The sequence below is a fragment of the Cheilinus undulatus genome, linkage group 23 (assembly GCF_018320785.1).
Source record: "Cheilinus undulatus linkage group 23, ASM1832078v1, whole genome shotgun sequence".
Taxonomy (NCBI): Eukaryota; Metazoa; Chordata; class Actinopteri; order Labriformes; family Labridae; genus Cheilinus; species Cheilinus undulatus.
The window spans coordinates 27,945,526-27,966,731 of NC_054887.1; the positions used below are offsets into that span (position 1 = coordinate 27,945,526).

Consider the following 21,206-nt stretch of genomic DNA (forward strand, 5'->3'; position numbering starts at 1 on the left):
TTTTTAATTGGCCTGCAGCAAATTCTAAAACATAAATGAAAAATGGCCCACATCAGAACATGAAGATGGTGCTTGACTGTATATTTTATGAGTGTTTTCTTATTATCAGCTGAGTACACTTTGTGTTAACTTGGGGGCGAGAAGGTAGGACAAAATTTTACTTGTCTGTCAAGAAGAAAACAAAGAAAAAACTCATAGTTTGTGAAGAAAATATGACTTCATCAGGGTTATTTTTCTTTTTTTTTTTTTTTTTTTACTTTCAGCACTAGTCAGTGCTACTGTGCTAATTCTATAAACAAACATTTTGACAGGACAATTTACCAATTTGCTTTTTAGTGACTTAAACTGAGACAACACTGTACATTCTCCAGTCCATGAAGCGTCATTGTCAGTCTGAACAGGATGGAGGCAGTGACAGCCAGGGCCAAGCAGGGCCACCCTAAAATCTGACTGGCCTCCCTTTAGGAACTGTTTTTTTTTTTTTTTTTAAGATTTATTTTTGGCCTTTTTATGCCTTTATTTGACAGAGGAAGGACAGTGGATAGACACGGAAACAGGGAAGAGAGTGGGGAGAGACATGTGGTAAAGGACCACAGGCCGGATTCAAACCCAGGCTGCCCGCGTACATGGGAGCGCCCTAAACCACTCGACCATCTGCGCTCCCTTTAGGGAGTGTTAATATCAGTCACACTCAAGCTGCTAAGCGCAAAAAAATGCACTTTTCATACGGTAGCTTGGAAAATATTATACATTAACATTTGATTCTTTTTTTATTGTGCTGTTTTTTTCACCTACAACTAACCTAATTATCGATATCAAATATTCATTGACTTTTAAAGATTTTAACCCCTTTAATATATAAATACCACTTTGCTGTCATGATGCCACCATGTTTTTTGATGGAAAAAAAACCCCAGAAAAATTAATTATTCATAAACCACATGCAAAAAAATGTTGTATTGAATTATTATAGCTTGTGACATGTCAATAATTTTTCTCTATATGCCAACGATGTTCAGAATTTACTAACTTAATGATTTAGTGGCCCCCTCGGTGGAAAATCTTTGTACACCCCTTGTCTAAATGAACGTTTGGTTTCTCTGACAGCACATAGAATAAAAGGATAAGAGCTGAAATGTCTGAGGTTGTAACAGTAACAAAGTCTGGGATTTAAAAATGAAATGTATGTTTTTTTTTTACTCTGGTCAGAGAAGAAGTACAATACGTTAAAATGTCCATGGTTGTTCTTCTAAGAATCATTTGAGTACAACAGAAATATTTTTTTATATATATTCTTTAAAGATAAATTCGATGTCAACGTGTCCCTGGACAGATGGACGTAATAACACCTGAAAACATGTTTACCCATTGTGATTTCGTCATGAAAGGACTTTTATCTTGAAATGATGTACCGGAAGTAGAATTTGTACTCCGTGTAGCTTGACGGTGTGTGGTGAGTGAGAGACATGCAGGCTGGGGGCATCAATGACAGGGACACGAGCACATAAACAGCCACCGTCAGGACCGGTTCATGTTTGAGGCTCCAGGCATCGGACAGCCGGCTGATTGTGACCCGAGCTGAGGATGTGGGAGCAGGCGTGGGCCTCCTGGTTCCCCCGCTGCCTTTTACTCTTCATCACCGCTCACTCATCATCAGTGTCCGCCGTCCGTGAGCTGCGGCCGTGCGATGAGGTGAGCACTTATGACTGGTTTCACTATTTTACCAGGAATCCGGATTCTTTTTGTGAACCTAGGGGACAGGAAATTATGTGTTCGAGGATACAAAAATCAGGCTCGTTTTGTCATAATTTAGGCTGCTTTTCTATTCTGAATATTCATTGTTTATCGCTCATTTAACGTGGCGATCAAGTCAAGAAAATGGCCATGTATGCAGAAAACATGCATTCATTCACATAAAAATCTTATCGTTATGTGCGAGAGAAAACCTTATTTGGAGTCGTTTTCCTGTGATTTTATGGGAGAACTCGCGTCCTTTTGACGCCGCTGATCGGCTTAAAATGCTGTTCATGTTGACTATAAACACGCTCCATAACGAGATGACGCTGTCTGCTGGCCTCCATCCCTCCTCTGAGCAGCCACCTGCCGGCCAACCAGGCCAGGAGGACCCGCTGTGGAGGCGAGAGAACCAGGCTGAGTGGACAGAATCAGTTAAAACAAATAAGTAAATAAACCAGCCATCATTAAATCAAACATATAGTGGTTTGAAACCAGAATTTAGAAATAGAGTACAGTAAGGAAAGAATCAGATCGAGCTTTCCATCCCTGAAGTCGTATCATTGTAAAAGGATGTTACAATATTAGGGCTGTCAAGATTAATAGCAGTAATTGAAGTAAGCAAGATCCATAATTAGAGCATTTAAGGACTGTTAAAATCATTATTATTCACGTTTAATTTTCAGCACACTTCAAGCTGTGCCAGCATCTCCCTGGTGCTACAATGATTAAAATAAGTTAACCACTGCTCTTTAATGTCTTATTTCACTTAAAAAAAAAAAAAAAACAAAACAAAAAAAACCCTCACAGACAGCTCAGTAGACAAGTCAAAAGCCATCTGTTCTCTATTTCTTTTTCAATCCATAACAAATTCCTTTTTCCGTGGTAAAATTCATATTAAAGTCTTTGATCTACCTACAAAAGCAGGTTTGTACCTATTCAAACAAGAAGACAGTTAAAAAAAAATCCAAAATGGATCAAAAACAGATCCTAATGCAAAATAGTGGCATTTTAAAATGTGATAAAAAAAAAAGGATGCAGTTAATCACAATAAGGAATTTAATTGTTTGACAGCCCTAAACAATAACTTGCAATACTATTAAATAAAATGTATATAGATATTGACACTATAAATCCACCCCACAATTTATATATTGCAATACCCCTATTTACCAGTAGAGTTGAATTGAGTTGAGTTTCGTGAGATTTAGCTTAAGCTAAGTAAGCTTAGCTACAGCTACATTGCCACACAATCTTCATAATAAAAGTCACGAGGCTTTATAATATAGCTTAGTTAGCTTTAGTTATGTGAGCTTGAGCAAACTTTGCTGAAGCTTACGTAAATACGCAAGCTATGTACACCGCGTTCCAAATTATTATGCAAATTATATTTTTATTTGGTTTTCCTCAATAGTCGATGCAGTATAATTTTCAAGTCATCAACCGTTAGAGCATAATTCAGATTTTAATGAACTAACCTCCCAATGATAACCTTTTTTTCCCTCAAAAATAAAAAAATCAAAATGCACTGTTCCACATTATTATGCACAACAGAGTTTCAAAACATTTTATAGGTTGTAAAGAACTGAAAATGGTCATTTGTTGAATTTGCAGCGTTAGGAGGTCATATTTACTGAAATCAAAAGCTATTTGAATTAAAAATATCCTACTAGGCCAAGTTCCATAGGACCCCTTCTTTGATGTCATCTTCACAATTCTTGCATCCATTGAACTTGTGAGTTTTTGGAGAGTTTACACTTAAATTTCTTTGTAAGATGTCAGAATAGAGCTGCTGTTTTGATGTGAACTGCCTCCTACCCTCATAGATCTTTAGCTTGAGGATGCTCCAAAGGTTCTCAACAGGGTTGAGGTCAGGGGAGGGTGGGGACCACACCATGAGTGTCTCTCCTTTTATGCCCATAGCAGCCAGTGACACAGAGGTATTCTTTGCAGCATGAGATGGTGCATTGTCATGCATGAAGATAATTTTGCTACAGAAGGCACGGTTCTTCTTTTTGTACCATGGAAGAACGTGGTCAGTCAGAAACTCGATATACTTTGCCAAGGTCAATTTCGCACCTCCAGTGACCCTAAAGGGGCCTACCAGCTCTCTCCCATGATTCAAGCCCAAAACATGATTCCGTCCTCTACTTGCTGATGGCACAGCCATGTTGGGACATGGTGGCCATCCACCAACTATCCACTACTCCATCCATCTGGACCATCCAGGGTTGCCCGGTACTCATCAGTAAACAATCAGCCACAAATTCTTCACAGTACGATGATTACGCTTAAGTTTCCGTGAAATATCTAATGTTTTCATACCTAGTACAAGGCATTTAACTATTTGAGGCTTTTCAGCAGCAGAGAGATCCTTTTTCTTTCCCATATTGCTGAAACCTGTGGCCTGCTTAATAATGTGGAACGTCCTTCTTAAGTTGTATCTTTTAATTGGGCTCACCTGTAAAACTAATTATCACAGGTGTCTGAGATTGATATCAGTGATCCAAAGAGCCCCGAGACACAATACCATCCATGAGTTTAATTGAAAAACAAAAAATTGAATATTTATGACACTAAAATCCAATTTGCATAATAATTTGGAGCGCGGTGTATATAATGTAGCTTCGTTAGTATAGATGTCCATGAGTTTCGTGAGATTTAGCTTAAGCAAAGTTAGCTTAAGCAATGGAGCTTTAGCAAACTAAGCTAAAGCTTACATTGATACATAAACTATGTGTAAAATGTTGCTTCATTAGCATAGATATCTTGAAAGGCGCTATATAAATTCAAGATATTATTGTTATTATTATTATTATTATTATAGATATCCATGAGTTTTGTGAGATTTAGCTGAAGCAAAGTGAGCAATAGCTAAAGCTACATTGCTACACCCACTCATAGTAAACATTATGTAGTCCAATGTAGCTTAAGTAGCTTTAGCAATGTGAGCTTTAGCAAACCTAGCTAAAGCTAACATAGATACGTAAGCTACGTAAATGATGTAACTTTGTCAGTATTGATTTTCATGAGTTTTGTGAGATTTTCCTTAAGCTGAGTTAGATTGGTAGTTACATTAACTAAGTAGTTCACACAAATAACAGAGCTACGTAAGCTACTTGGCTACGTTAGCTGTGTAGGAGTGTTTTATGGAGGACAAGCTTTTCCTGTAAGCAGACTGTTTACTTTGCTTTACCAAACATTTCATAATCAGGTCTTAAAGGTAGGGTTTTTGACTTTTAACTATGGTATCCTTGCCCTTACCCTGACCTAACCAAAAGTTTATTACACAATTTTATTCTGAAAGTTTTAGTGGGTATTTCCGTTCTGACAAAACAGTCTCACAGTCTCACAGTTACTGAGACAGGGAGCATCTGAGATCTACGATCTGCAGGCAGACCCCTCTCAGAATGCACTGTAAAGACTTTACCCAAGTGGAAGTTTGTTGAGCTGGAAGTAGCCCTGCAAATGTTGCTATGAGATCAGGCCATCTGATTGGTGGATCAGTGATTAGTTGTTGTGATCATTTCTTGAACCTAGTTTTGTGTTGTTTACCATGATTGTGATTTGATTGTAACTTTGGTTGGATTCTTTCTCTAGTGCTGTAATGAACCAGGAATAAATGTTTCCTTTTGATTAAGAATATTTTTTTATTGTTTTAACAGCCAGAGAATATTAGATCTCTCTGAGCGTCTCTTGAGTAATAAGCTAAGAAAATGCTAAAACAAATAATTTAGGTAACTGTCGTTAATAAGCCACACCACAGAGATCGAACAGAGCATTTTTGTAGATGTGCTAAGTAGAACTTAAAGCCTAAATCTACAGCCAGTGTTATATAAAAGCAGTAACACTGAGCAAAATCATCAATAACATGAGGTAATTTATTGGTACTTTATTTCTGGATGGCTGATCAATCGCTGAGAACAGACTGCTCACATAAAAATCATCCTCCATGTCATCTTACCTTTCAAAATAAAACATCAAAACCATAATGATGGTGGATTTTAAACTTACAGGGAGTGAAGATTTAAGTTAAAACTACAGCTTACGTTTAAACTATCTCACCAAACCTCCCTAAACCTGCTGTCCATCTAACGTTGGCAATAAACAAACAAGCCTGTTTTCCTCCCATCCTACAGCGTCCAGATTCTAAAGGTTGTCTCGTCACGGTGCTGAATCTTATCTCCTGTCCTCGTCTCCTTCTCATGCGTCCATGACAACCAGTATGAGTCACCCTGGAGACCAGTGAAACACATTAGCACATGTCCTTTTTTATCACAGCCACCTCTCAACACATTAGCACCAACAGCCCTCCGTTTATTTGTGCATTTACTCAGAAGAGAGAGCAGGTGAATCTGTGCACAGGTTGCCATGTTTACATGCTAATAAAGAAGCTGGCTTCAGCCATGATTTACACGCTTGTTTGTTGGGGGAGGGTGCATGAACAGCCTTTGTTTTTGTTGCAGAGAGGTGATTAGTAATATGAGAGAGGAAAAGCTTTCTATACCACACACAGACACACTGTATCAGACGCCATCTCTCTCCATCTCTGATTAATTCCTCTGTACACACAGCTCAGGTCATTCCTGTGATTGTTCCTATTTAATTAGCTGCTACTTAGGCATCAGCGCTCGGCTGCAGCCTGCTGCCTGCACTCTCTCACAATTAGCCTGCCCAGATGAACAGCAGGTTCGGGGGAGGAGATGGAGATCTGCCAGAGCGAGGCTTTGGAGTCCTCGGAGGATGCTTTACAAAAACAATGACTTAGGTTTTTCTGCCTAATTCTGCAAGGCTTGCATTAAATATAAAGTGTTTTTTGATTAAAAGATTAAATTAGGGAAAACAGCAAGGATGTAGACATCGATGGTCAATAATAAATCTACTGAGTGTCCTTCTGCATCATTTCAGAGCTGTGAAATACCTAAAAACTTTGTACAAAATATGTTAACAGGCAAAATCATAATCATCATACCTGTTTGATTTATTATTCACAAAGACCCAGCATTAATTCACCATGAAATCAGTTCTAAGAAACAGTTAGCAGTCAGAGTCTTAAGGAAAAACTTCCTTTTACCAGTCAGAAACCACACACAGAACCAGACTCCTGTTGAGCAGCCTTCTGACCAAGCTGTGTTGGGGTTATAAAGGGATAGAGGGAGGCCGATGCAGGAAGAGAGAAGAGGAGGGACAGGGATGGAGATGCAGAAAAAGAGGGAGGCAGCTGCAGGGGAAAGAAAGAGAGAAAGAGAGAAATAAGAGACGAGGTAAATAGATATAAAGAAAAAGTTTTATGCGAGAAAAGAGAAAAGTGAGATGCTGAAAAAGGTAGATGTAAGAAAAGAGTTAAGGGAGATGCTGTGAGAACAAAGAGAAAAAAAGGGAGATAAAGTAAGACAGAAGAGTGAGATCCAGAAAGAAAGAAAACTGGAAAAAAAGAGATCCAAGAAGAGAGAAAAGGGAGTTGCCAAAAAAGAGAAGACATACATACAGACAAACAGGGATAATGGAGAAGAAGAGAGAAAAGTGGGATGCTGAAAAAGAGGTAGATGTAAGAAGAGAGTTAAGGGAGATGCTGTAAGAACAAAGAGGTGGATGCAAAAAATGTGAATTGGTAAAAAGAGGAAAGAGAGTTTAATTTCAGAAATGGAGAAGAGGGAGATGCAGAATCAAAGAGAAGAAAAGGGAGATACCTGTAAGGCAGAAGAGTGAGATTCAGAAAGAAAGAAGGAGAAAACTGTGGAAAAAAAAGAGATGCAAGAAGAGAGAAAAGGCAGCTGCAGAAAGAGAGAAGACATAGATACAGAAGTGTGATGCAGGAAAAGAGAAAAATGAGATGCAGAAAGAGAGAAAAGAGAGAGAAGAGGGAAATGGAGGGAAAGAGTAAGGTGAATACAGGTAGAGAGTAAAGGAAGGTGCAGGAAGAGAGAAGAGGGAAATCCAGATAAGAAGTAGAAGAAAATGGATGATGGAGAGATGCATGCAGGAAGAGAGAAGAGAGAGATGCAGAAAAAGAGAAGACATAGATACATAAAAAGAAGGATAAATGCAAAAAGAGAGGAGAGGGAGATGCAGAAAGAAAATAAAAGAGGATAAATGAGGGGAAGTGAGATACAGAAAGAGGGAAGACAAAGATACATTGAAAATGGAGGCTTAAAGGAGAGTGGCACTTGCAATAAAAGGAAAGGAGATGCAAAATTGAGAAGAGGGATATGTAGAAATAGAGATAAGGGAAATGGAGGGGAAGGCCGATAAAGAAGAGAGAAAAGGGAGAACCAGAAATAGAGAACAGTGCAGACAAAGGCAATGTAGTAGGAAAGAAGAGGGAGATGCAGAAAAGGAGAAAAGGGAAACGCCGAAAGAAAAGAGGAAAATTGAGGAAGAAAGACAGATGCAAGAAGAGAGTAAAGAGAGATACAGAAAGAGAGATGAGGGAAATGCAGAAACCATGAAAACAAGCAATGACTGAGGAGAGTCTGATCTAACTCTTCTTTTCCTTTGCACTGTTCTTATGATGATATTTCCTTTAAATTCTGAAAATATGAACTGAATTGAGCTGTTTATAAATGATGCTACAGATGTTAACGAGGATATTGGAAGTCAGTTTTATGAGGAGCACTCTGAAAAGGAGGTTTTGAGTTCTGGCGGAGCTAAAAGCTCCGACCGTGGACGTGGGCCCTAAAAGGTTATCGGCAATGAAAGATTAACAAATATTAGAGTATATAAAATATAACATCAATTATATCAAAATTAACTTTATATCTTCCTTAAACAAAACAACAAATGACTGTTGAAATGATCAAATTGCACAAAACAAGGTTAATATCCAACAAAATGATAGTTCCCATCAAACTCTGATTTTCTCATCTTTAGTTGAGGATGATGCCATCCTCCTAATCTTGTTCCTGCTGATGTAAAAGCTCATTATTTGTTACTTTGGACAAAATGTTCCTCTAAATGATGAGCTGTACGGTTCAATGATGGGCACTAACGTCACGACCAGCCGTCCTTGGATGGAAGCGCTGCACACATGACCTACTGTTGTTCTCTTAATGGACCATTAGTGTTCCAGCGGTTGTTTGGCATGCTGATCCGGGTCAGAGCTGATGTTCCCTTTTGAACACAGCCTTTGTTTCCATATGAATCAGCTTCATGCTCACAATAAGTCATGTGTGTTTAATTCTGTGTGCGTATATGTGACTGGAAAAAGTCAAGGTAGACTGGGAGGGCTGCGACTGTGAGTAATAATGACTGTGACGAGTCAAATAAAACTCTGTTTTGATTTTATTTCCAAATGAAACAAACCTAGGATGGTGCATTGATATATACTCTGTGTTTTTGCAGACAGACTACTACTTCCAGTACACCGAGTGTGACAGCACAGGGTCCCGATGGAGGGTCGCCATCCCTCTCAGTCCAGGCTCCTGCTCAGACCTTCCTCCTCCAACCAGAGGGACAGACTGCTGTAAGAGCTACTCATGTCTGTTTGTTCATATATGTTTACTTGTCTTCGCATGTCTAATGTGTGACTCTGATTCTTGTTGCAGCATTCTCCTGTCCAGCAGGGATGTATTTAGAGATGACCACTCAGCAGTGCACGCCATGTGCAGCAGGCTCCTACTCATTAGGCAGTGGCCTCCGTTTCGACCAATGGGACGCCATCCCTGCAGGCTTTACCAGCATGGCCAGCTTTTTAGATTCTGGTCCAAACGGAGAGGACACTCAGGCCTGTAACAGGTAACATGAATGCACTGACTCTGCCCTTATTAGAGATGCTACACAGTGGGCTTTTTTCCTGATTGTTTTTTTCTTCTCTGCAGCTCGTCATGGACGCCACAGGGTGTGTATCTGGAATCAAACCGTGACGAGTGCACTGTGTCTTTAGTTTACGCCGTCCATCTGGAGAAACAAGGATCCGTCTCCTTCACCTACCAGTACCCAGACAACAACATCTTCTTTGAGTTTTATGTAAGCTTCTCTGTCTGCTTCATGTTATGAAATGCATGCCTTTTACAGCACATTTCATTGGAATTAAACCAACTTTTGCAAGCTTTTCAAGCCAGGACATTTATAAATGTTTTTAGTTTTAGGGTGCAAAAATGCACAAAAAAGAAGCTCAGACATCGCCTCTTTTGATTTTGTTTCTTTAAATTGCACCTGAGGGCCAGTACTGATACTGATGTTTAACATGACAGTTTCGCCAATGGTTGATGCCTATAGCGACATTTTTTTAGTACGTCTTTTGGTGTAAGACTCCCACTATGCCAACATTTTCTCATCTGCCAACAGATGAGAATTTATCAACAGATTATTTCTTCAGTCCCATGGAAATCCGTTGTTTGATTCAGCCCCTACGTGCGAGAGATGCAAGCACTATTTTGATTGGATACAACAGATAAACATTGAGTAATGACATCTCTTCATGCCGTATTATTTAATTATCATTATTACCTCTGCCAAGGAGGTTATGTGATCGGCAGGCTTTGTTAGTTTGTTAGTTAGTTTGTTTGTTAGCAACGTAACACAAAAATTTATGGACGGATTTTGATGAAATTTCAAGGAAATGTCAGAAATGGCATGAGGTAGAACTGATTAGATTTTGGGAGTGATCCGGATCACCGTCTGGATCAAGGAATTTTTTAAAGGATTCTTTACTACTGGGAGATAGGGCTAATGGTGGAGGTCTGCGCTCTCCGAGTGCTTTTCTGGTTTAAGAATTACTTTAACGCTCCATACACCTTTGCAGTCGTTGACCCCGCTCTGTGATTTTAGGTGGTCTTCCACTTCACAGCTGAGTGTCTGTTGTTCCTAAATGCTTCTACTTTCTAATAATATAACTTACAGTTGACTGGAATATCCAGCAGAGATGAAATTTCACCAACCATCTTATTGCAAAGGTGGCATCCATCACAGCATCACGCTTGAATCACACATGGCTAGCTGCTTGATTTTATACACCTTTGTCAGGTCCGATTAAAGCACGTGAATTTGATAATTAACAGGTATGGCCAAACACTTTTGTCCATGTAATGTACCTTTAAATCAAAGCATCTCTAGTGTTGTGGCTGATCACTCTTATGTAAACACGTACACAGGTCCAAAACGAGCAGTGTCAGGAAATGGCACAGACTGATGACCAAAAGTGGATTAAAGTCACCAACAACGGAGAATGGGAGACACACACAGTGAGTGTCTGATTTTGCTGATGTAACTAGGGACAGATTTATTGTTTTTAAGTGCTTCAACATGAGTATCTCCTTTTTTGTGAATGTTTTTAGGTGAATCTAAAGTCTGGTATGAACATCCTTTACTGGAGGACTACGGGCATCCTGGTGGGAGGGAAAATGTTCAAACCTGTCCTGCTCAAAAACATCCAAATAGAAGGTCAAGCGCAGAATAAACACACAATAAAAGCCTAAAAATTCTATTTTACTTTTCAAAAATATGCATCATTTGATGATAAATAAGTAAAGCATAGTGTTTTAAGTGTTGGTGTGCATATTTCGCTGCTATTTAATATCAATCAGGTGTGGCGTACACATCTGAGTGTTTCCCATGTCGGCCCGGCTGGTTCAGCCTGACCCCTGGCTCTTCATCCTGTCAGCCCTGTCCCAGCAACACCTTCTCCATAAAGGACGCCTCCTTCTGCACACCCTGCCCTGAACACCACTACTCACGTACGTTTCATGTAACAACAGCATGATTTTGCCCTCATGATGGTTGGGTAATATTTTAAGATCAGCATGCTCTTCTTCTTTAAACACAGTAAAATTTATTTAATAAATGGTGGGGTTCAAATTCAAATCATGGGTTAGTTATCTGTTTGATTATTGTGATTCTTGACTTAGTCACTGTAGCTGCATATAAATACATAGACTGTGCTTATTTTTCCTCCCATCACTGCTCCCTGGATCCTCACGTCTCCATCTCCTCTTGTTTCTCCTCCAACTCTCAGAGGAGGGATGGGCAGAGTGTAAGCCGAGGCCACCATGCTCAGAGAAGGATTACTTTCAAATCCACACAGCCTGTGACAGCGAAGGGAAGGTCAGCAACATCCATGTACTTCACATTTTACATGCAAATTGTGTTTTTTAACCCCAAACAGACACATTGGCTTACAAACAAATGCTATCTAATAAGGAGTGAATAAGAGGAAACTTACAAAACATAGTGCGTTCTAGTAGTTTGCATTAATCTACTCTCAGTAGACCATCATGACAAAGTGAAAACTGTATTTTAGCCAAGCCATAAAGTCATATGAACTGCCTGCAGAGCTCAGAGACAGGATTGTTCATAGGCACAGATCTGAGGTAGGCTACAAAAATGTCTGCTGCTCTGAAGGTTCCCACGAGCACAGTGGCCTCCATATTTCTCAATTGCAACAAGTTTGGCACAACCAGGACTCTTCCACTAGCTGGTCACCCAGCCAAACTTAGCAAAAACACTGGGGAGAGGTGCCTATTAGTCAGGGAGGTGACCAAGAACCTGATAGCCACACAGACTGAGCTCCTGAGATCCTGTGTGGAGATGAGACAAAGCTTGATGGAAGCCTCTCCTCAGTGCATGAAACATGAAAGTCCACCCTGAGTTTAAAAGGAGGAACCTGAAAGACTCCCAGACTATGAGAAGCAGATTCTCTTGTCCGATTAAACCAAGATTGAACTTTTTGGCCTCAACTCTAAATGTCTGGAGGAAACTATGCACTGCTGATCACCTGCCCAATACCATCCCAACAGTGAAGCATGGTGAAGGCAGCGTCATGCTGTGCGGGTGTTTTTTTCAGCAGCAGGGCCTTGGAGACTAGTAAGGGTTGAGGGGGAGCTGAATGGAGCAAAGAGACATCCTTGATGGAAACCTGCTTTGTAGCACTCAGGACATCAGACTGGGCTGAAGGTTTGCCCTCCAACATGACATGACAGCCAAGACAACACAAGAGTGGCTCAGAGACAACTCTGTGGATTTCCTAGAGTGGCCCAGCCAGAGCCCTGACTTGATTCGCATCTCTGGAGAGATCTGAAAATTGCTGTCCCTTGAAAGTCCCCTTCCAACCTGACTGAGCTTGAGAGATTTGCAAAGAAGAATGGCAAATCCATCCAGGTGTGCAAAGATTTTTGTGTCATGTTTAAAAAGGACTGGAGGCTGGAGTTGCTGCCATCAGGCTGCAACTTTTTAAATCACCAATAAAGTCGAATTATTTGTTAATGATAAGCTGTTAAATCTTGAGGATCCACATAAAAATCCAGTTTATTGTTTATTGGCTCTGATGCTTACATAAAATAAACCACGGATCATAAATGCCCCAGCCCACTGCTTATCCATACAGGAGCATGATGCTTTCTTTATTGTCTTAGTGTTTATTTTCATTAATTTTTTATCTATTTATAACTGTGCAGACATGCCGTCAGCATTCACAGGCTGGTGTATTTGAAACCAAAGAAGGCACACGTGATGAGGAGGGAAATGAAGAAAAACTTTGTGTGCACTTTGCATGTCATCTGATCCAAAGTCAACCATCGTCCATGACCTTGGCCTGTTTGATTCATACGGCTACAGACTCTGAGCTAGACTGATAATCGCCATAAAGAAAGCACCCATTTATGAATGCGTGATATTTTGTTGTTGGATTAGAATGCTTAAGTTGCATGTCTCTGTGCTTCTGTTCCAGACTCAGGTGTTGTATCGTTGGGTGGAGCCAAAAATCTGTGTAGAGAACGTCACAGGGGCGGTGGAGCTGCCAGCGACGGGGCAGAGGGAGCCCTGCCCTCCTTGTAACCCCGGCTACTACAACAGCAACGACTCCACATGTTTGCCCTGCCCGCCTGGATCTCACTCAAACGGGACCTACGGTAAACCTGCTCACACCTAAACACACCTGGTATTTTTGTTACCTAAGACTAATGCACCTTTATTGACAGAACAGGAGCTTTTATGAACCGTGTTTACCAAAGGAAAGTAATCCAAACCTGAAAAGTTCCCCATCTGGTCTCATTATTGTCCATTCTGTCATTTTTTAATGAGATCTGTTGACCCAGCAGAATAATCCACTCATGCATCCTTTGCAAACATATTCTGTTATTGAGGACATCGACAATATTGAAATCATTTAATGGAGCTTTTGTTTGTATGCTTTGTTCCAGTTTGCACTCCATGCCCTGCAGGTACAGAGCCAGTGTTGGGTTACGAGTACAAATGGTGGAACGTGCTGCCCTCTAACATGAAGACTTCCTGTTTTAATGTGGGCAACTCCAACTGTGATGACATGAATGGTGAGAAGGATAAATCCTGTGGTACTAGAGCAAGAAGAAAATAGTCGTACCTGTGCAAAATATGGAAAATGTGACAGATTTAGTGTCCCAAGGATGGGACATTTTATAGGCAGTTATTAATTTGCACTTCCATGAGCCTATGTGGAAGCATCAAGCAGGAACAGCAGCACACATTCCTGCCTTTACTGTGCCTACAAGAAAAACCTGAGGCACCCAGAGCAGAAAAGGTATCAATGAAAACAGAATGACATTGGTTAAGTTAGAAAAATAAAGGAGGAGCTGGGGTGGAGGAGGGTTGCAAGAAGCGGCTTGCAAAGGGAGCAGTAAAGCATAGCCAGGCTAGAGCAGTTTAAACATGGCAGCATGAGGTTGATGAGCCAATAGCATGCTTAGAGAGATGTCTTGGGTTGCATGAGATCAGCTGATCTTGGTTATATGGTGGTACTTGACTCTGTGGCTTCCCTGAACACTCCATTTATTGTTTTTGTGGTTAATTTATACTCTAGCTCTATGCAATGTCTTGACTACATGTATATAATGATAAGCCCATAATGAAAGAGGCCTTTTTAGAGGGTGTAGTAAACTTGAGTCGTTATACAAGCAGCCGTCTGTAATGCAGGATTAATGCAGTTTGAAGTGAGTGAATGATGTCTTGTTGATCAGGTTGGGAGGTGGCAGGAGACCACATCCGCAGTGGAGCAGGCAGTTCAGATAATGACTATCTCATCCTCAGCCTGCATGTGCCTGGCTTTAAGTAAGTGTCTATGAAGTAAGATGTTTCCAGCTGAAATCCACTTGAATAATTATCTAGTTTGGTGTGAAAATTATTTATGAGTGTAATAATAACCTCTGCCTGTGTTTTCTCTGGCAGAGTCCCAGCCTCACTCTCAGGGATGACCGGCGGTGAGTTTGGCCAGATAACCTTTGTGTTTGAGACCATCTGCTCGGCCGACTGTGAGCTCTACTTCATGATGGTACGCTGACTGTGAATGTTTTAGTTACAAATTTCACAAACATGCAAGATCAGTATGACAGAAGCATCTGTTTCCAGCTGTGGTCAGGTGTTATTGCTCATTTATTCAGTTCCATCTGTTTTACTGTGACGCCCCCTGCAGGATGTGAACAGGAAGAGCACCACAGTGGTGGAGTCCTGGGAGGGCAGCAAGGGGAAGCAGTCATACTCTCACAGCATGACCAGGAATGCCTCGGTCACATACACGTGGGCCTTTCAGAGGACAAACCATGCTCTGGATGTTAGTAAACAACAATCCATTTATATCTTGTGTTCTTTTAAATTTTACAGAAGGTATCATATAAAAACTGTCTAGATCTTTACTAGTATTCTTATCGATAAGAGAAAGAGTGAATGTTGACAAAAGGCACTTATTTTATGTACTTGTGCTTGTTTGCTTTAAGATGCGTCATTATGTTAGCGACATGGTGAAGCTGTACTCTATCACCGTCACAAACGTCCTGGACGGGGTGGCCTCATCGTGTCGAGCCTGCGCTCTGATTCCTTCGAACTCCCAGCAGGCCGGCTCCTCCTGTGTCCCCTGTCCTGCTGGTTATTACATCCACAGAGAAACAAACCGATGTCAGGAGTGTCCGCCAAACACTCACCTGGCAGGACGTCACACCTACGGTCAGGACGCCTGCGTCGCCTGTGGGCCTGGAAGTATCAGCAACAAGGTAGAGAAATTCTTCTTTGACATAAATAAAGCCATAATAGAGAGTGTAAAAGATGTTTAGAGGACCATTACATATTTTCTTTGCTTTCAGGAACACTCTCGCTGCTATAGCGACTGCTCCCTCTCGTACACAGAAAACAACCGAACGCTGACCTTTGACCTCAGCCCAATGAGTGATGTGGTGTCTCTGATTATTGGGCCAAGTTTCACATCAAAAGGAACTAAATACCTTCACCTGTTCAACATCAGCCTGTGTGGCCATGAGGTGAGTCTCACATATTTGTTATCTATGACTGATTACTATTTTAGTGCAGAATACAAAGTCTATCAGTAGTGTCTTTTAATGGTGCTTATAAAATATTCTCCAGTTCTTGCTATTTTAAACCTTTAAATGGGCAGTTCTTGAATTTCTAAAAATAACTTAGATATTGTTTTATAATTCCCAGGAAAATTCAAGTAAATTCCAAGAAAACTTCTGAAAATTCTGTGGAAATATTGCAAAAAATTTAGGGAATATTTGCAGGGTAATTTCCAAAAACTCCTGGAAAGTTTCAGTGAAATTCCTGAGATAATTACCTGAAGTTTCCAGAATGAAAATCGTGATAGAATTCATGCGTTAACCTTGGATATCTTTCAAAAAATCTTTGGAAAGTTCCCAAAAATTTTGTTGAAACATTCCATAATTTCCAGAAAGTTTTCCAGGAACAATGCTGGGAAGTTTTTATAACTCTTGAATAATGTACAACATCCTCAGAAGGATGCAGAAAATTCCTAGATAAAAAAACAGGAATAATTCACAATAATTTACAGGAAAGATTTCTAGGAACATTTCTAGAAATAATCCAAGCAAAGTTCAGGAAAAATCTTTGGAAATGTCTTAAGATTTGCATGAAAATTCATGGGATTTTTTTTTTTCAAAAATCAGTGGAAATATTCCTGAAATTCCATCGAACTTTCTAGAATATCCCTGCATTTTTTTAGATTCAGGAAAAATTCCTCATAATTGATAAAGAAATATCTGCTATTTTCTGGAGTATTTCTGAAAATATTAGGGGGAAATCCCTGCTTAGCTTCCAAAAATGCCTGAATATTCCCTGGCAATTTCCAAAAATCTCTCAAACATCCATGGAAATTCCTAAGAAAGATTCTTAAAGTTCAAGGTAAAATACCTGAAAACTTGTGGAAAATGTCTGTGAATTTTCCTGGGAACAAGTGTCCCAAAATTCCCTGATGAATCTACAGAAAATTCCAGGGAACATTGCTAAAAAAATCACCCTGGATTTTTTTGTATAAAAATCCAAGCACTTCAAGATATTTCCAAGCAAAAACATGGAAAATTCCTGATGATTAAAATTTAAAGATTCCTGCTAAAAAACATGTGCTTAGAGTAAATTGAAGACTAGAAAAGGGCTGGATAAGACCAAGTGCCTTTACACTTTATCATAAATAAAAATGTATGAATAGCTCTGATTTTCTGAAGGTTATCCATAATAAATGAATGAAAAACAAACAAATTTTCTACAACCTGTTGCCTCAGTGTGATAAAAGATAACAGACAGCAGGGGAACATCAGGAGTAACCATGGAAACTGGCACACTATCTGCATGTGTTGCTGCAGGGAAAGAGAGCTGCTGTCTGCAAAGATAACGTCACTGATGTGTCCAACAAAGAGGATCAAAGCGACTCGGCTCGCTTTGTCAACTCAGTCGACAGCTTCATTTGTCAATCAACAATCATCCCAGCAGATGGGCGGGGCTTCAGGATGGCCATTTCCTCCCAGTCCATCAGCCTCGCAGATACTTTCATCGGTAAGATCCTTAATAAACGGCAGCATGTTTCTCTGCTTATGTTGGTTTTAATATCTGTTTGTTTCCAGGAGCAACCGTTGACAGTGTGCTGGACGGTGTGAACGCCAAACCAGACCTTTACCCTGAAAACTCAAAGGATGTTCCAGACATCAACTTCTTCTACAGGTATAGTGTGAATGACAGAGTGGGTTTGTGTTTCCCATTTACACCTTGATTGTGACCCTTTAATTTCTTCTCAGGTCAAAGCAGCCAACAGCCTCATGTGATCAGGGTCGAAGTTCAGTCATCACTGTTCGCTGCAACCCTGAGTCTGAGCGAGGAAAAGTCTCTGTGCCCAGGTGGGTCATATCCAGCAGAACTGCAAATGCGCAGAACTGAAAGTTCAGTTCTTCATTCCTTTTTTTTTTTTTTTTTTTTTTTTAAATTTTTTTTTTAATTTAATAAATCATGAGTGAACGTGTAACAACCAATTTTATAAAATGGATAAAGGAACAAGCATGTAGTTTGCAAAATAAAGGCTTTGAAAGATGCACAAAGAGGCAGCATATGATGAACCACATTATTGTTTAATTTAAAATGTTTAAATTGGGATAAAATGAAACAATAAACAAAATTTATGAGATCAACTATGTTTTTGGTGCAGCTCATGCCCTGCAGGAACATGTGATGGATGCACATTTCACTTTCTGTGGGAGAGCGCCAGCGCCTGTCCACGCTGCTCCCAGGACGACTACCACAAGATAGAGGGGGCGTGTAAGGGAGGGGTACAGGTAATAAACACACAAACAAACAGACACAAACAAATTCAAATCATGCTTTCTGTTATTTTTTTCTTACCTAAAACATGCATTATAAAGCTCATATTACTTAAAGCTTGTTTATAATACATTTCTTACTATTTACAGAGTGTATATCAAGTCTCTCCATTTAGATTGTATTTCAAGGGGAAACTATTTAAATGATGTTAAAATAGCAAGAATTCTCTGTCTCTCTCCAGGAAACTCTGTATGTATGGAACGAGCCAAAGTTGTGCACCAAAGGCGTCTCTTTACCCTCAAGAAGTTCCTCTCCATGCGAGGCTGTCGCTCTGTGGCTGAAGGTCGGGGTTGGTGGTGGAGCCTTTGTGGCCGTGCTGCTCATCTCACTCACCTGCTATTTCTGGAAGAAAAACAAGAGGTCAGAGGCACCTGCTCATCTGATGCTACAAAAAAACTCAGACAGGGTCAACTTACTCATTAAGATCACCTTGAAGTGTAATTAGAGGAGGAGACATCAGCTTTAGTTTGTCTGTGACAGCAGAGGCTAAAGAAGTAGACAAACTGTACACCTGCCTGTATTCATGACTCTGTCTCCGTGTTGTGTTTCTCAGGCTGGAGTACAAGTATTCTCGTCTGGTGATGTCTGCGAACAAAGAGTGTGAGCTGCCAGCTGCAGACAGCTGTGCTCTGGCTGAGGGGGAGGAGCCTGAAGACGACGTGGTTTACACACAGAAGCCCTCACTGCTGGGGAAACTACGAGCCATCGCTAACAAGGTGTGTTTGATCAAGCTTATACTGCAGGCTTCTTCTCGTGTAAATACTTGAGATCTTTACTGTCCCTTCGAGTAAGTCTTTACACCAATTAAATGTCAGTATTTATCTTGTTTGCTTTGCTAGTATGCTGCAAAATATGCTGGCACTACAAGAGATCAGATGGTAGAGTCAGGAGAAGCTTGTAACAATAGCAGATTTAAACTCCCACACAGCTTTGGTTTTAATCAGTGATAATAAAAAATTCTGCACATTGTACTTCAGACAGGAATAGGGAAGAAACAACAGGCTGACTTTATCATCCCTTTAGATATGTAGCTTGAAAACCATCCAATGACACAACACTTCTTTGGGGCAACAACTGTCAAATTTGTTGATCTGCCAGTTCAAACCTCTTGTACATGTTTATTTTTCAGCAGGAGGATGGAGAGAGCAGCGAGTCTGTGCAGCTGAACTCCTCTCAGGCTGATCGATGGGTGCTGGGATAAAAACACCAACAGAGGGAGGGAGAGACTATTAAATAAAGGAGGAACAGACCGTCAGTGACAGTGTCGCTGCCCTCCTCCTATATGTGTCCTCTGCCCCTTCATTGTGAGGGGGGGCACCTCTACAGACCCCAGTTTTCACTGGAAAATAGGACGCGGGACAAAAGCTTTTACTCCCATAGAAAACACTGGAAACACTGAGCTGCTTTAATGCCATGGATGCTTCAGGGCGGCAACTGAAAGAGAAACAGGCTTTTAATGTTTTTGTATGTTTTGTATTTTCATTTGGTATTTTTTGTTCAGAGTCATGTATTTATATTAATGTTATAATGATGAGCCTTTAATAAAGCCCTATTTGACTTTGGGATTGTGGTGTCTATGTTTAGATATACAGTTTAAATCATGTGGAATTGGTAAGATTCAAGATTTGGGATGTTTGTGACTCCAAATATGGGTAAAAACTAGGGCTGGCAAATTAATATAAGATTTCATTTAATTAACAGTAAAAAAAAAAAACAAAAGTTTAAATGCAAATTGATCACTTCACTGCTCATACAACCAGCTTTGTAAATCTCTTCTCCTCCCCTGACTGTGTCCTTCTAACAAGAAACACAAACCCAAGCCTTCAAAATTTTAGTTTTAACCATCTATCCCTCACCATGATTGGTTTTATAAATCAATAACAGTCAATATAGTTTGGCTTTTTTAACCAAAAATTAACACAAAAAAACTCTCTTTATTGTCAAAGTGAAAATAAATTTCTACAAAATAATGTCAACCAAACAAAAAGATGTAAGGTGAAATGAATGATTGCATAAATATTCGCCCCCTTTACAGTGACTGACCTAATTCAACAGAGACGCAGCCATTTGGTGCTAGTAGTCTCTCAATAAGAGAAATGGGGATCGCCCAATGGGGATCAGTGAATGTTTCTAAAGGAACTGTAGTATAAAGACACCTGTGTCTGGAAGATCCAGTCACTGGTTAATCAATATTCCTGGCTACCATTACACCATGAAGACAAAAGAACACCCCAAGTAATTCAGAGACAAGGTTATTGAAAATTATAAGTCAAAGGATGGATACAAAATAACCAAGGCACTGACCATCACTCAGAATTCTGTTTATCCATCATCAAAAAATGGAAGGAATATGGCACACCAGGCCATCCTCACAAACTGAGTGGCTGTGCAAATAGGGGACTAGTGAGAGAGGCCACCAAGACACAATGAATACTCTGACTAAGCTTCAGCAGCTGAGATGGGAGAGACTGCATACAACAACTGCTGTCCAGGTTCATCAGCAGTCTAATCTTTATGGGAGAGTTGCAAAAGGAAAGCCACTGTTAAAGAACATTCATTAATCTGGACTAGAGTTTACCAAAAGGCATGTGGGAGACTCCATGGTCAAGTGGAAGAAAGTTCTTTGGTCTGCTGAGACTAAAATGGTGCTTTTTGGCCCTCAGACAAGACGTACCAAACACTGCACATCACTGGTGGTGGCAGCATCATGCTGTGGGGATGCTTCTTGGCCACCATCCCTGGAAGGCTTGTAAAGGTGGAGGGTAAAATGAATGTGGCAGAATATGGAAAAATCCTGGAGGCCAGTTTTATTCAGTCTTCAAGAGAGAAGCAAGACAATGACCTGAAGCATACAGTGAAAGATATAGGCACTGTACACAAACATCAAAAACTGGGGA

General features: G+C 40.2%; 1 protein-coding gene across 1 annotated transcript; it reads left to right on the forward strand.

Annotated features, from left to right (window-relative positions):
- The first annotated feature begins 1,487 nt into the window (after positions 1-1,487).
- LOC121505252 (endosome/lysosome-associated apoptosis and autophagy regulator family member 2-like) lies at positions 1,488-19,871 on the forward strand. Its single transcript, XM_041780389.1, has 22 exons — positions 1,488-1,692; positions 9,076-9,196; positions 9,279-9,468; positions 9,552-9,699; positions 10,827-10,916; positions 11,010-11,115; positions 11,259-11,408; positions 11,687-11,775; positions 13,397-13,577; positions 13,869-13,997; positions 14,661-14,751; positions 14,869-14,971; positions 15,113-15,250; positions 15,414-15,686; positions 15,777-15,950; positions 17,304-17,493; positions 17,562-17,658; positions 17,733-17,831; positions 18,137-18,263; positions 18,491-18,669; positions 18,863-19,025; positions 19,439-19,871. The coding sequence occupies exons 1-22, from the start codon at positions 1,585-1,587 to the stop codon at positions 19,508-19,510; spliced, it is 3,018 nt and encodes a 1,005-aa protein (XP_041636323.1). The 5' UTR covers positions 1,488-1,584; the 3' UTR covers positions 19,511-19,871.
- The last annotated feature ends 1,335 nt before the right edge of the window (positions 19,872-21,206 follow it).